This window comes from Notolepis coatsorum, assembly GCF_963971535.1.
Source record: "Notolepis coatsorum genome assembly, chromosome: 14".
Lineage (NCBI taxonomy): Eukaryota > Metazoa > Chordata > Actinopteri > Aulopiformes > Paralepididae > Notolepis > Notolepis coatsorum.
The window spans coordinates 35111221-35124801 of NC_140178.1; the positions used below are offsets into that span (position 1 = coordinate 35111221).

The 13581-nt window shown below is 44.0% G+C and overlaps 1 protein-coding gene across 1 annotated transcript in view; it reads right to left on the bottom strand.

Moving 5' to 3' along the window:
• The window catches only part of svilc (supervillin c), a gene marked incomplete at its 5' end in the record, with an annotated part of 49890 nt that overhangs the window by 21593 nt on the left and 14716 nt on the right, over nucleotides 1–13581 (bottom strand). Inside the window, 10 exons of the mRNA XM_084329074.1 lie at nucleotides 434–581; nucleotides 1311–1447; nucleotides 2245–2349; nucleotides 3564–3736; nucleotides 5057–5261; nucleotides 5506–5538; nucleotides 5653–5742; nucleotides 5978–6119; nucleotides 7995–8099; nucleotides 9173–9235. Of these exons, the coding sequence (XP_084185200.1) occupies nucleotides 434–581; nucleotides 1311–1447; nucleotides 2245–2349; nucleotides 3564–3736; nucleotides 5057–5261; nucleotides 5506–5538; nucleotides 5653–5742; nucleotides 5978–6119; nucleotides 7995–8099; nucleotides 9173–9235 (1201 nt within the window). The remainder of the gene's footprint in view (nucleotides 1–433; nucleotides 582–1310; nucleotides 1448–2244; nucleotides 2350–3563; nucleotides 3737–5056; nucleotides 5262–5505; nucleotides 5539–5652; nucleotides 5743–5977; nucleotides 6120–7994; nucleotides 8100–9172; nucleotides 9236–13581) is intronic.

A 13581-nucleotide genomic window follows, 5' to 3' on the forward strand; every position in this document is an offset into this window, starting at 1 on the left:
TGGCTTTATACCTGTATCACTGTACATATTAATACTACAACTCTGTACATACATTTGATTAATACTACAACTCTGTACATACATTTGATTAGCACTATACTTAGTAGTACTGATTTATATATTTTATACTCAGTTTAATCACATGTACATTGTATATTACTATTATTGCACTTTACTGTTACATTACTTATTTTAGTTGTGCTGTACTTGTGCTGCATAATGACAATACATTTGAATCTAATCTAATCTAAAATGCCTTGCTCAAGGGTATTTTAACAATGGGTTTTGATGAAGGGGAGAATGTTGTTTATTCACTTCCTCTGACTTAACCGAATTCACCAATTTTGTGCGGTTTCTACAGTATATGGCAAATAAACGTGGCAAAAGCGTAGCGGAAAAAGTGGATAACAGAGTAGTTATTTTGAGTCCTGACCTCTGTACTGTGTCCTTCCTCCCAGGAGGTTCCAGAACTCTGCAGCCTGGTCGACGTCAGTCTCAAGCCCCTCCTCCAGGTGCAGGACCTGGGACGCCCGGCAGCCGAGGTCCCCCTGGCTCTGGATGAATGACGCCAGTTCTGAAGCCTGGAGAACAACACACTCAAACATTAATACTACTGACGAAAACATGCGTTTATAACACCACATAATGTGATTCAGTGGTTCTCAAAGTGGGGCCCAGGGACCCTCAGGAGTCCTTGAGAGGGTTCCAGGGGGTCTCCAGAAAAATGGGGAATAGTTTGAATTATTGTATCACTAAAATGGTATTCACAATAAGTCAGTCCAATGAGAGAATCTATGTGAATGACTACTCTGATCATAGGTTTCACTCTCTCCTCTGTTGTCACCTAAAGTATAGACCGTTATTATTCTAGAATAATTCTAATCTAACAACAAATATTTTATCTGGAACAAAATCTTATCAAATCTTTCTTGAATATGATTAGTAGATACAGTACATTTTGATGGGACTTTCTTAACCCATAGATCAGAATATTGCTATATTTACTTAAATGTTTACGTACATTTACCAACATAAACAAACATTTTACAGCCACAAAAAAAAAACTCATATGTAACTGCATGTCTACTGTTAGTCCTCGTATCAAGAGTTCAACTAGACGGGAGGATGACATCATGTCTCTTTCAATTTGATCTGATTGGGCCTTTACTTGCTTGTGTAGCTACACACTATGCTGAAATGATCTCTGCTGCTCCCTAACGACTAGGGTGTACCCTTGTAACATTTCTCTACATGTTACAGTATGACACTCCTTGCCTGCCAGGGTCAGTGTTATTATGATACTGTGATACCTTGGCTTTCTCTATGGTGTTGGCAAACTCTCCACTCCACAGGAAGCAGTGGTCCGGGTCGACCAATAGGAAGCAGTCTCCACTGCTCAGTGAGCGGGCAGAGGGCTCCACCAGACGCACCTGGACCTGCCGCCTACCTGTCGCCATGGAAACAAACACAGAGAAAGGTTTGAGGAGAGGTGACAGTTAATGCTATATGCAAATAAACACACATGCTGCTGTACAATATAACCCTACATGCACATGTTAACACACACACACGCACATACACACTCACTCACACACACCTCAAGTTTAATGTACATGTATGCACCAATTCACTTATGGATGCACACACACACACACACCTCAAGTTTATCTGAATACATTGGATTATCTGCATATTATGTGAAATATGGGGACATTATATAGACTTATATATGCATTCTATAACAAACCCTAACCTTAACCTAACCTAACCTAACCGCTTGTCAAACAAAACTAGAATGCCGAAAATGTCCTCATTTGATAGCATGTCCTGATTCTGTGAGTGTGGAGTCTTGAAATTGTCCTGATTATCCACATAAACAAGGTACACATTGTGGAAGAATCTAGCTCCACATTCCTCGTCTGATTAAAAGACAATATCCACATCTCTCGCCCAAGGAGGGCCCATGTTCCCCATAGCCCCCCCCCCCCCCACACCTGCACAGCCTACAAGAGGCCTGGGTCCCCTTGTCTCCCTTAGTGTGATTTCAGTGGCCACAATGGAAGCACTCCTCTCAGCAAAGCTCATTGACCTCTCTCACTTGTATTTTGATCCATGTGTCTTACTAATACATTTATATTGATCATGTAGATCTGTCCACGTGCATAATTGATTGATCCGGTTCCACAACACACACACACACAGTGTCTCACACACACAGTGTCTCACACACACACACACACACACCTTTGATGTGTATGAGCATGAGGCTGCTGAAGGGAGGGCTGGTCTTGCTGGTCACTGGATCTTCTGTGAGTTGAGCCGAGTCTGACTTGGAGGGATTCTTAGACACTGGAGAGGAAACAACAGAAGTTATAATACCGTATGAGCAAAAGGAATATATGAGCTTTGGAAAATCTGAGGGGAGTGAGGGATTTTAGATGCCCCACGTGTGAGAGGGAAGAGGAGGAGGTGGTTGGAGATGGTGGTCTAGTGGTGGGAGGGGAGGTGCTGGAGGAGGTGAAGCAGTTTTCGCTATCTGGGAGATGTGATGGACTGTGAGGCAGGAGTGGAAAGGGCGGTGAGGGGAGAGTGGCGGCGGCGTGGAGGAAGTGGCGGGAAATTAGTAGGCTACTGGTGAATCGAAACATAGAGGTAAAGTCAAAGATCAGAGGAGGGATATATGAAGCATGTGTGAGATCAGTTCTCCTGTATGGTTCAGAAACGTGGGCAATGACAAAAAGGGTGATGGTGGTGTTAAGGAGCTGTTATCGGAAGATGTTGAGGTGGCGGGAGTCAGATGGCAGGACGGGAGGACCAGTGCCGAGGTGGATGAGATCTGTGGTGTCAGGGAAATTGATTTCAAGGTGAGATATGGACGTCTCAGGTGGTTTGGACATGTGAGAAGATCGGAGGAGGGGGGATGTTGAGAGGGGTGGAGGAGATGATTGTGGATGGGCGGAGGCCGAGAGGGAGACCGAAGCAGACGTGGAGGGGATGTGTGGAGAATGATATGAGGGATCTGGAGATACATGAAGACATGGCACAAAACCGTGCCCAGTGGCGTGGAGTCATCGCCCCGTCCAACCTCACTGTAGTGGGAAAATAGGGACGTAAAACGATGATAATAATTTAAAGGCCCAATCCGTAATTCTTGACCATAAGAATAAGAGGTATAGTCACATGCATCCCTGAAGAGTTTGATCTGTTGATGGAAAAAAGACGATTTTATAGCTACATATTACAACAAATAAAACAAAGATTAAAAACGTATATTGTATTTATCTTGTTGTCGAATGTTAGCCCTTGTATCAACAGCTCAGTCAGTCAAATAGAGAATGAAAATATATCTTGATTCCTATTTCAGCTTTTTCGGCGGTGGTGGAGATTGTGGTAGTGATGGTGGTAGTGGTGGAGGAGGTACTACATGTGGTGGTGGAGGTGGTAGTGGAGGTGGTGGTGGTGTAGGTGGTGGTGGTGCTGGTAAAGGTGGCCTACCCATTGGTTTACGTGTGGATCACTAATTGGGCCTTTGATGGAAAGTATTGTGCAACATGTGGACTCACTCTTCTCCACTTGTGTCCTGTTGCTCTCTTCAGTGGTTACGTCGATCCTCTCTCCCATGTAGTCCTGTCTGATGTCCTCCCTGGCAGCCAGGGCCCTCAGGGGGTTCCTGGAGCCCTGGGTCCTCCGGGACGGACGCACCGACCGCCTGTGCTCTGCTACCAACGAGCGCAGTCTGCACACACATTACATAATGTTTTAATCAAGTTACAGGGTCAACATTGCATCCAAAAAGCCAACCAATTTATGTGACCATATATATTTTGGCTTTTCTAACCTTCATAACTCAAAATACAGATTGATTTTAGCTGCTAGATGTTGTTCTGCTTGTCTTTGGATTACAGATGGCACCTTTAATTGTAAATCGGTGTCGATGTCAATTGAAGTTGTTTGCACTGACACTAGGGGGCAAATTCACAAAGAATGGATTGTTATTTGCTCGGTCTTAAGTGTGCCGTCACTAATTGGTGGTCTGTGATTGACACCGTTTCTTTCTGTTTTTCTTGTAATTAAAATGGCCGCCCTTATCATTTACACAGGTGTGGTGATGAGGCACCACGCCCTATGAAAGCAGCTCAGAGTACCAGTCTGTGTAGGCTGGTAAAGCTATGCCTCCTAAAGTGTTAATCGGAAATACAGAAATACCGGCTACAGGCTTTCCGGTTTCCGGGCACCCCCTGATCTGTTTATAGTCCCCAGGGAAACAAACAACAAGCAGACGTTCGTACATCTCGAAAACAAGACAATGGAGTTATCAGCGGACATTTTCAACAAAACAATTATAGAAACAATATTTCCTCGTTTAAGCCACTGCAACGGCTTTGCCTGGGGCTGGGCAATTCACACAAGAACTGTCGAGGGAGGCGATAACAAGGTTGTTTCTGGGGGGAGTGCATTTTCACGAGCACCTGTCGTGATTTCAGGGGCGGGACTTCCTACCCGATTCCCACTTTCGGCCGTAGTGCTTTACCAGGCTTTATCTCTCGAGATAAAGCTGGGAACGAGGTTACAGTCTGTGGCTGTCTCTCGTCACTTGGTCTCCAGAGTCTCACCTGAAGAGCTCTCCTTGTGCTCTGAACATTTCCACCATTTTGGCCATTGTTGCTATTTTTTTGTCATTTATATCCTGAACCTATGGAGTCTGGAGCACCCAGCTCCCCATACTTTTTGGTCCTTTTAAATAAATACTGTTATTTTTGGTAACACTTGTCCGTTTTCCTGTGTCCACCTGCTTACATTCAAGGCCTACCGGGGAAACGAGCCATATTTTCCTGACTGCTCAGACCTTAGGGCAAGTCAATTTAGGATTGAATGTAACACATGGTATTTCACTCTTTGCAAGTGCTTTGTGAATAGCAAGGTTTGTTTTGGGGCCATTTACACAGGCATAGCGTCAGAAAAAGCCACGCAATCCCTTTGTGAATTTGCCCCTATGAGTTCAGTAGTTCCTCTAACAAGCCTAATAGTCTCCTTATCTGTGATAAGACAGACTCACATGGGTGTGTTGGTCTGGCAGAAGATACTGAGGTCGTGCTCTGGCTCCATGGAAGCACCGTTGCCAGAAGGAGGAGAGCCCTGGACTGTGGCGGGAGGAGACTGCTCTCTGTAGAAACAGCCCTGAGCCCCACTATCCTCCACGGTCATCTCTTCCTTGACCTCCTCCGATACCACCTCTGCTTGTGGGCTGTCCTCTGGAGCCGCTGGGAATGAAAATGTATGTAGTTACTGCTATCATTCCAGCTAAGACCTGGCAAGAAGAGGAGGAATTGATAGATTGATTGACTATGAAGAGGAGAGATTACGAAAAGATAATTTGCTCACATGGTGATCAGTTGGCGATCTATAGTGACCTACAGTGATCACGTGTGACTGATAATTGTCAAGCAATAACTTTAACAGTACATAATGAATAAAGACTAAGGCCTGTTTGGCTTTTTGTCTTACCTTCCACCTCCATCTCAGGTTGCATGCGGACATCTGTTAAATGGACAACATAGGCACAGTTTTAGAGTGACTGGCAGAACACACACATACAGGAGATACGAGTCTGAATATAGAGTGGCTATTATAGGGACTGACTCTAGGACCTACCTTCATATGGGTATACTGTGGCTCCAGTAGAGGGTCTCTTGTTGTGAGCGTTAGAAAGCTCATCTCCCTCTGATTCTGGAGACAGCAGGCCTAGCAGGTGAAGTTTAGATATTAGCAGACGTTCGCCGTTGCCTAACAAAACATTCCACCGAAACGTTCTATAAAAACACAGAGGCAAACCAAAAGAAAACAAATGTAAATCAAGATAAGACGAGAGAAAGACAGACGGACAGACAGAAACAGACAGATATATATGGACAGACAGAAACAGAAGGGCAACAAACAGAGATGGACAGACAGTTGGACAGACAGTGATGTCTCTCACCTCTCTTAGCCATGCGTCCAGCGCCAGTGCACTGGGCCGAGTCGTTCTCAGCTGTTCTTCCCCATCTGTTCCCCTGATCCTCGCTCCCCTGCATCTGTTCCACCACCCGTGTCTGAGGCTGCTCAACTTCAACCGCCTTACCCTGCACAGCCAGAGAAACACGTCTATTAGGATACAGAAGGTAGACTGTACACAGTATGTGTTCTTCTTGGGCTGAAACGCTTTGTTAAAGGATCATTCTGCTCATTTTCACAGAGAATGGATTGTTATTTGCTCCGTCTTAAGTGTGCTGTCACTAATTGGTGGTCTGTGATTGACACTGTTTCTTTCTGTTTTTCTTGTAATTAAAATGGCCGCCCTTATCATTTACACAGGTGTGGTGATGAGGCACCACGCCCTATGAAAGCAGCTCAGAGTACCAGTCTGTGTAGGCTGGTAAAGCTATGCCTCCTAAAGTGTTAATCGGAAATACAGAAATACCGGCTACAGGCTTTCCGGGCAGTTTCCGGGCAGAAAAAGTGGATAAAAAAATATATATATATATATTGTAATGTTTGAATTGCTACTTAGGAACAAGAAAATGGCCAATATGGATTCTGAGTTCCTGCTTTTGAGATGTAAGCAGCATCCACCAACAAGTGGCCAATTAGAACCTGTGACAGTGAGGAGTGATAATGATAATGAATGTGATTTTCTCCAATCCACTTCAACGGCATTACGGCTAAAACGCTAACAATTGAGAAGTTTTTTCTTCTAATCTCCCTGGTGGATGCGTCTGCTGGATGGTCATGGCTAGAAGACACACAGCTATGGCAGGATGCCATGACAAAAAAGTTAAATGACTAGCACCTTTTGGGACTGTGATGCACAGAGTGAATACACCGTCCCTTATACCTCCATTGAAAAATCCTACAATTAAGTCTGTCTCGCTTTTCTCTATCAAAACACTTGTCGTACAGGTGTCGCAAAGAAATTTCAAAGGTACTCACAGTTGCACAAGGGTTTCGGACAGACAAATGCTAGGGTTTGAAAGCTCGGCATTGCTAATAAACATTTAAAATCATTTTTAGAAACTGGTCAACACGGCTCAAAGCGTCTTTATTTCTGGCTTTGGGTGCCTGATGCGCCTGCGCTGTGATCACGTTTGGAGCCGCTGTGATCACGTTTTGAGCCGTGTTGACCAGTTTCTAAAAATTATTTAAAATGTTTATTAGCAACGCCGAGCTTTCAAACCCTAGCGTTTGTCTGTTCGAAACCCGTGTGCAACTGTGAGTACCTTTGAAATTTCTTTGCGACACCTGTACGACAAGCACTTTGATAGAGAAAAGCGGGACAGACTTAATTGTAGGATTTTTCAATTGAGGTATAAGGGACGGTGTATTAACTCAGTGCATCACAGTCCCGAAAGGGGCTATGAAATTACCTAACCTTAAAAGGGAACGCCACCCATCTTAAGAATTCACATGTGTTCTTCCTGTGCCCCTGGACAGAGTTCCATGAAGCTGCTGTGATGTCAGGTACCGTACTGGCAACTAACTAGCTTTAGATTAGCATAGCTAGCAATAACATACCGGTAATGTGGCAGTCTTTACATAAGCATTTAGTTCATTGGAGGCTACTGCTCGATGCACAAGTTATAATGGGTGGTATTCCCCTTGAACCTCTTGTAATTGTGATTTTTGACATTAGGGCTTAGCCAACAAATGGACTGCATTGATATGGTGCTTTTATCCAAGGCGCTTTACAATTTATGCCTCACATTCACCCATTCACTCACACATTCACACCCCGACGGCGGAGGCAATCATGCAAGGTATCAACCTGTTCATCGGGAGTAGTTAGGGGGTTAAGTGCCTTGCTCAAAAACACTACGACGCACTGCTGGGAGGAGCCGGAATCGAACCGGGAACCTTCCGATTACCAGACGACTGCTCTACCTCCTGAGCCACTGTTGCCCCCAAAAGTGCTAACCATAGCTGTATCCCTTCTAGTCAGACACTCTGCTGGTCTGAATCACCTTCTGTCTCCACTGAGGCTGAGCCTGGTTCTGGTTCTGGCTCTGGTTTTGATTCTGGTTCTGGGTAGGAGAGGACACTTCCTGGGCTTCATAGGACTGGTTGGTCTGAGGAGGGAGATATGGAGAGAAAACACAATGGGTGAGTAGGGGAGATAGAATATACAGTAATAGTAACTGGGTAGGTTAGTTAGGGAGAACGGGAGAGAATGGAGGTATGACATTCAGAGATCATACAATCATTCTCAAAGTTAAAAGTAAAAGAAATATATAAAAGAAAACTTTTCACCAACTTGAATGAAAAGGCACACAGTGTTTCTCAAAAAAACAAACTGTCGTTATGTCTTTCAAAACCTTCACTGCCTGAGTGCCTATACAACAGCACACTGCAGACCAGAGTTAATGTTTATATTAGAATAACTTATATTAGTTAATATTTCATCCCAGAGGGCTCCATGCACGGGGCCCCACATGTGTGGACAGCACTCTGCGGTCATGCACAGGGCCCCACATGTGTGGACAGCACTCTGCGGTCATGCACAGGGCCCCACATGTGTGGACAGCACTCTGCGGTCATGCACAGGGCCCCACATGTGTGGACAGCACTCGACGGTCATGCACAGGGCCCCACATGTGTGGACAGCACTCGACGGTCATGCACAGGGCCCCACATGTGTGGACAGCACTCGACGGTCATGCACGGGGCCCCACATGTGTGGACAGCACTCGACGGTCATGCACAGGGCCCCACATGTGTGGACAGCACTCTGCGGTCATGCACAGGGCCCCACATGTGTGGACAGCACTCTGCGGTCATGCACAGGGCCCCACATGTGTGAACAGCACTCGACGGTCATGCACAGGGCCCCACATGTGTGGACAGCACTCGACGGTCATGCACGGGGCCCCACATGTGTGGACAGCACTCTGCGGTCATGCACAGGGCCCCACATGTGTGGACAGCACTCTGCGGTCATGCACAGGGCCCCACATGTGTGGACAGCACTCGACGGTCATGCACGGGCCCCACATGTGTGGACAGCACTCTGCGGTCATGCACAGGGCCCCACATGTGTGGACAGCACTCGACGGTCATGCACAGGGCCCCACATGTGTGGACAGCACTCGACGGTCATGCACGGGCCCCACATGTGTGGACATCACTCTGCGGTCACATTTACCTGGTTGAAACACATGACATACTGAGGTGCACTGCTAGAATAGACAGAGGAGAATACTGGCTCCTAGGAGAGAAGAGGAAGTGGGGGGGAGAAGAGGGGTCAACCTGATGCAGAGCACAAACAACAACTATCCCTTGAGTCTTAATATTTGGCCCTCAACTCAGGCTGAGCAATATACTGTGCAATATACTGTTACGATACCGTAATCAACACTTTTGTTTACCAATAACCGTAAGATTACACATTGCGGTGCATAACATCTCCGACTGGCTTGTGTCGTCTCATTTGACCTTGAATGTCAAGAAAACTGTCTCCATGTGTATCTCCATACGCAAAAGGCCTTTAAATTATTTGTTTGAGGTGCAAATTAAAAATGAAATAATTGCCGAAGTGAATGAGGTCAGGTACCTAGGAATCATATTAGACAAGAACCTAACATTTTATAAACAGGTACATTATGTATGTAAGAAGGTCAAGCCTAATTTAAACTGTTTTCGTTTTATTAGAAGGGATCTGTCAACTAAAGCTGCTCAACTTTATATGCATGCTATGATCCTTTCCCACTTGTCTTATTGTATCACATCATGGTCACAAACCTCACAAACCATACTAAAACCCATAACTATAATATACAAACAGGCTATAAAAAGCATGTCAAGTCAAGTCAAGAGTTTTAATTGTCACGGCATACAGGTATACAATGAAATGCGGGTGGTCTTGCCCGCAACGATGTGCAATACAGTGGTACATATAATAGAATCATAAGAAGGAAACAACATTGTGCAGTAACAGGTAGCAGGTAACATGGAGTGACATCTCGGTATCTGTACATAGTTATTTACAGAGCATATGGGACATGCTAGTTAGCTTTGGTAGTGCAATACACTGTTCCTGTTATTCTAATTTAAAGTGTCCTTTCCTTTGGCCATAAGTGTGCGTGTGTGCGACATGAGTGTGTGCCCGCTCATGTTAAAGTGTTAAGTGGCTGCTCGTGTGTGAGCGTGCACAGTGTGCGTGTCGTGTGTGTGTTCATGTGTGCTTGTGTGTGGACAGTTCAATGTTCTGACCGTAAACCAATGCGATGGCACCACTGCAGTGTTTTGAGTAAGCACAATCTTTTCACGTTTGACAATTTTGTAATTTTCTGTAATATTAGACTTGTTTTTAAATGTTTGCACAATCATGTATCATCTTTATTTTCTGGACTGGTGGTTAGATGTTGGAGCTCTAGTAGAGCAAATACACAAGCTTCCAATAATGGTGACTGTAATGTTCCCATGTGCAAGAGTTCGTTTGGACAGTCTGCCTTCTCTGTTAACGGGGCAAACTTATGGAACTCTCTGCCTACTGGCTTAAAACTGGAGTCCAATGCCAACGTCTTCAGCAGAGGACTCAAGGTATGGCTGAAAAATCAAAGCAGCAGTGCTCACATATATAGACGCGGACTGGTTTTGTTGTTTTGATCATGGACTATTGCTCTGATAACTATTTGTTCTGATTTGTGATTTTAATTCTGTATTTTACTGTTAATTTTATTATATCTTTTAGAAAAGCCTCAATGGACTAGTGTTGCAAACTAGCACTTGTGCTATAAACACGCAAAACAACGCATCTGATCTGTCCACTGTGGCTGGTCCAATGTAGCTGTGGTGTCCATTTTAAATAAATGTTTTCATTCATTCATTCATTCATTCATTCAATAACAAAGGTAATAAAGTAGCTAATTAATGAAGAATAAAGTAGTTATAACGTAATAAAGAATTTGAGATGGAAATAGAATGAGAAAAGGACATTTTGAATAAAAGCCACATCCAGGACCGTTTTTCTAAAGGTGAGGATCACACCAGTGCAATCTAAAGAAACTGAGTCTACTAATAGTCTTGGATTATTATTGTTTCCTCAAACATGCAGGATTACCTCTTTAAATCTAGAGTTTAGAGATGATCTTTCAGGAAATAACTCATTCAGCATGGAAGAAATCATAAAAAACAACTGACTGACTTAACAAAATCCACTGATTCATTTACTTTGTATTTTTTCTTTATCATTACATTTCTATATATATTTGTACTATTGTCTGTATTATTTAGTTTTCTTGTCAGTTTTACTCATATACTGAAGAGCCTTGTTTGTTTTTAGTTTTAGATGCACATTGTATTTTTATATTAAATAAATCAACCAATAATAAAATGTGGTTTTATATTTTCGGTTGAAATATCAAAATAGAGCATCAACACTATGCTGCTTACCCAGCGCTGAACAGCCTCATCATGGGAGGGTGGAGTCTCGTCCTGCAGAGGGCAGTGTGGTGAGGAAGGGGGCAGTGTGGGAAGGGAGGGGGCAGTGTGGGGAGGGAGGGGGTAGTATGGGAAGGGAGGGAGCCAGGGGGTAAAAAGGAAAATAAGTGAGAATTTCTATGAGGATAACGAAAAAAATATAACATAAACAAACGGAAAAAAAAAAAAAAAAAAAAAAAAAAACAGGGGAAAAAGATAAACAAACAGGGAAAACAGCAGAAACAAACAGGGGGGGACATTTAAACAAACAGGGAAAGGGAAATATCAGCACACTCATGTAAACATATCTCGCAGAGAGCCTATGAGCTGTCAACATGGTGCAGCTGAGAGTGAGGGGTCATTAAGGGGTCAGGACAGAGACCCATCCAACGACCCTAGTGGTCAATCTGTTTACATTCCGTGTCATTCTGTCATTCCCTTCCAGTCCCGGTACATTATCACCAACCAAGCTGGACATATTCCCTAAGTAACATATGGATAACCTCAGACATTTAGCACATACCAGCAGCGGTGTGCTGTTGCTAAGAGGTGCTATATCTGGTTGCAATGGAACGACAAATAGTCCAATAGACAAATAGCTTTGCCTTCTTTGCCTTTCCCCACAGTCAGAGAAGAAAGTAACAGCAAACCAAGCTGCTTCTGCCAGCGGCTCCACTCCCTGGTATTTTCAAATGATAAACCAAATGTAAACACTGTTTCCATCCTAGAGGCAAATCTTTCCTGTGACAAAATGGCATCCAATGTAATAAAAAAAGTCAACCAACAAACACGATTCTTGTACCAGATCTCCTCACTGGTAAACAAGAATACCCTGAAGACTCTAGCAGGAGCAAGGGTACTACAACTATGCATGCACCTCATGGTACCAAAGCACCTCAAAGGCGCTAAAAACAAAATTACAAACATCTCAAAACAAACTGGTCAGACTACTGCTTGACCTTACTCCTAGAACTCACCTCACCCCTGCCCACTTTGACAACCTAGGATGGCTTAGAGTAGACGACAGAGTACAGCAACTTGCAATGGGCCTGGTCTACAAGATACACTACACGACCAAGGTACCCATGTACATGTTAAAATACTTCCCAAAGATCAGTGAATACCACGATCACAACACCAGAGGGAGCTCCACAAATCATGTTAAACCCAGATTCGGCTCAAACAAGGGACTAAACACGTTTTGCAATTATGCCACATCAATGTGGAACGCCCTACCCAAAGCTGTAAAGGAATGTGAATCACTACCCACTTTCAAAAACACTCTCAAAAAACACCTAAGGGAGACTGCAATTCGAAACTGGCCCCTGTAAATGTCCTAACACAACCCCCCCCCCCCCCAATGTACAGTAAATGACCAAGTATGGTCTTGTCAATATTCCAATGTACAGTTTTGCTTGTTCAGTTGTACAGTTTTGCTTGTTCAGTCCCCCACCCACTCCTCCTACCCAACCCCCCCCCAACCTCCTCCAATGTACAGTTTCTATGTCAAATGTATATACTCTCTTTTCTGGACTCTTTTCGTATCACAAACAGTACTGTATTTGCAAATCTGGTATGTCATAAATGTATAGATGTAGCAGTACTGTCTATCTGTATGTCATGTATGTCATATATGTTATGATGAATTGAAAATGGGGGACCCTGATGTAAACAAGACGAAAGTCTTTCTCTGGTCTGCATCCCCTTAACAATTGTATGTATTGAGCTGTACTGTACTGTACCCATTCTGCAATCTGTTAATAAAATGTTCAATCAATCAATCAATCCAATCTATAATGACAGCCAGACAGTGGGCGCGCGCTCCCCCACTTCCAAAAAGGTCCTTTTCCTCTGACAACTCCAAATAACACTGAACTGATTGAATTGAAAACTTTATTAACAGATTGCAGAATGGGTACAATACAGTACGGCTCAATACAAACAATTGTTAAGGGGATGCAGACCAGAAAAATACTTTTGTCTTGTTTACATCAGGGTCCCCCATGTGACTCTTGTCACATCACAGACATTAGCCACCTCTCCAGAGATCTTCCTTCTGTCAGTCTGTAGGTCTACAGACTTGTTGAACAGTCTGTCCGATGGACTGTCTGAACCCCCACCGGCTCCAGGCTA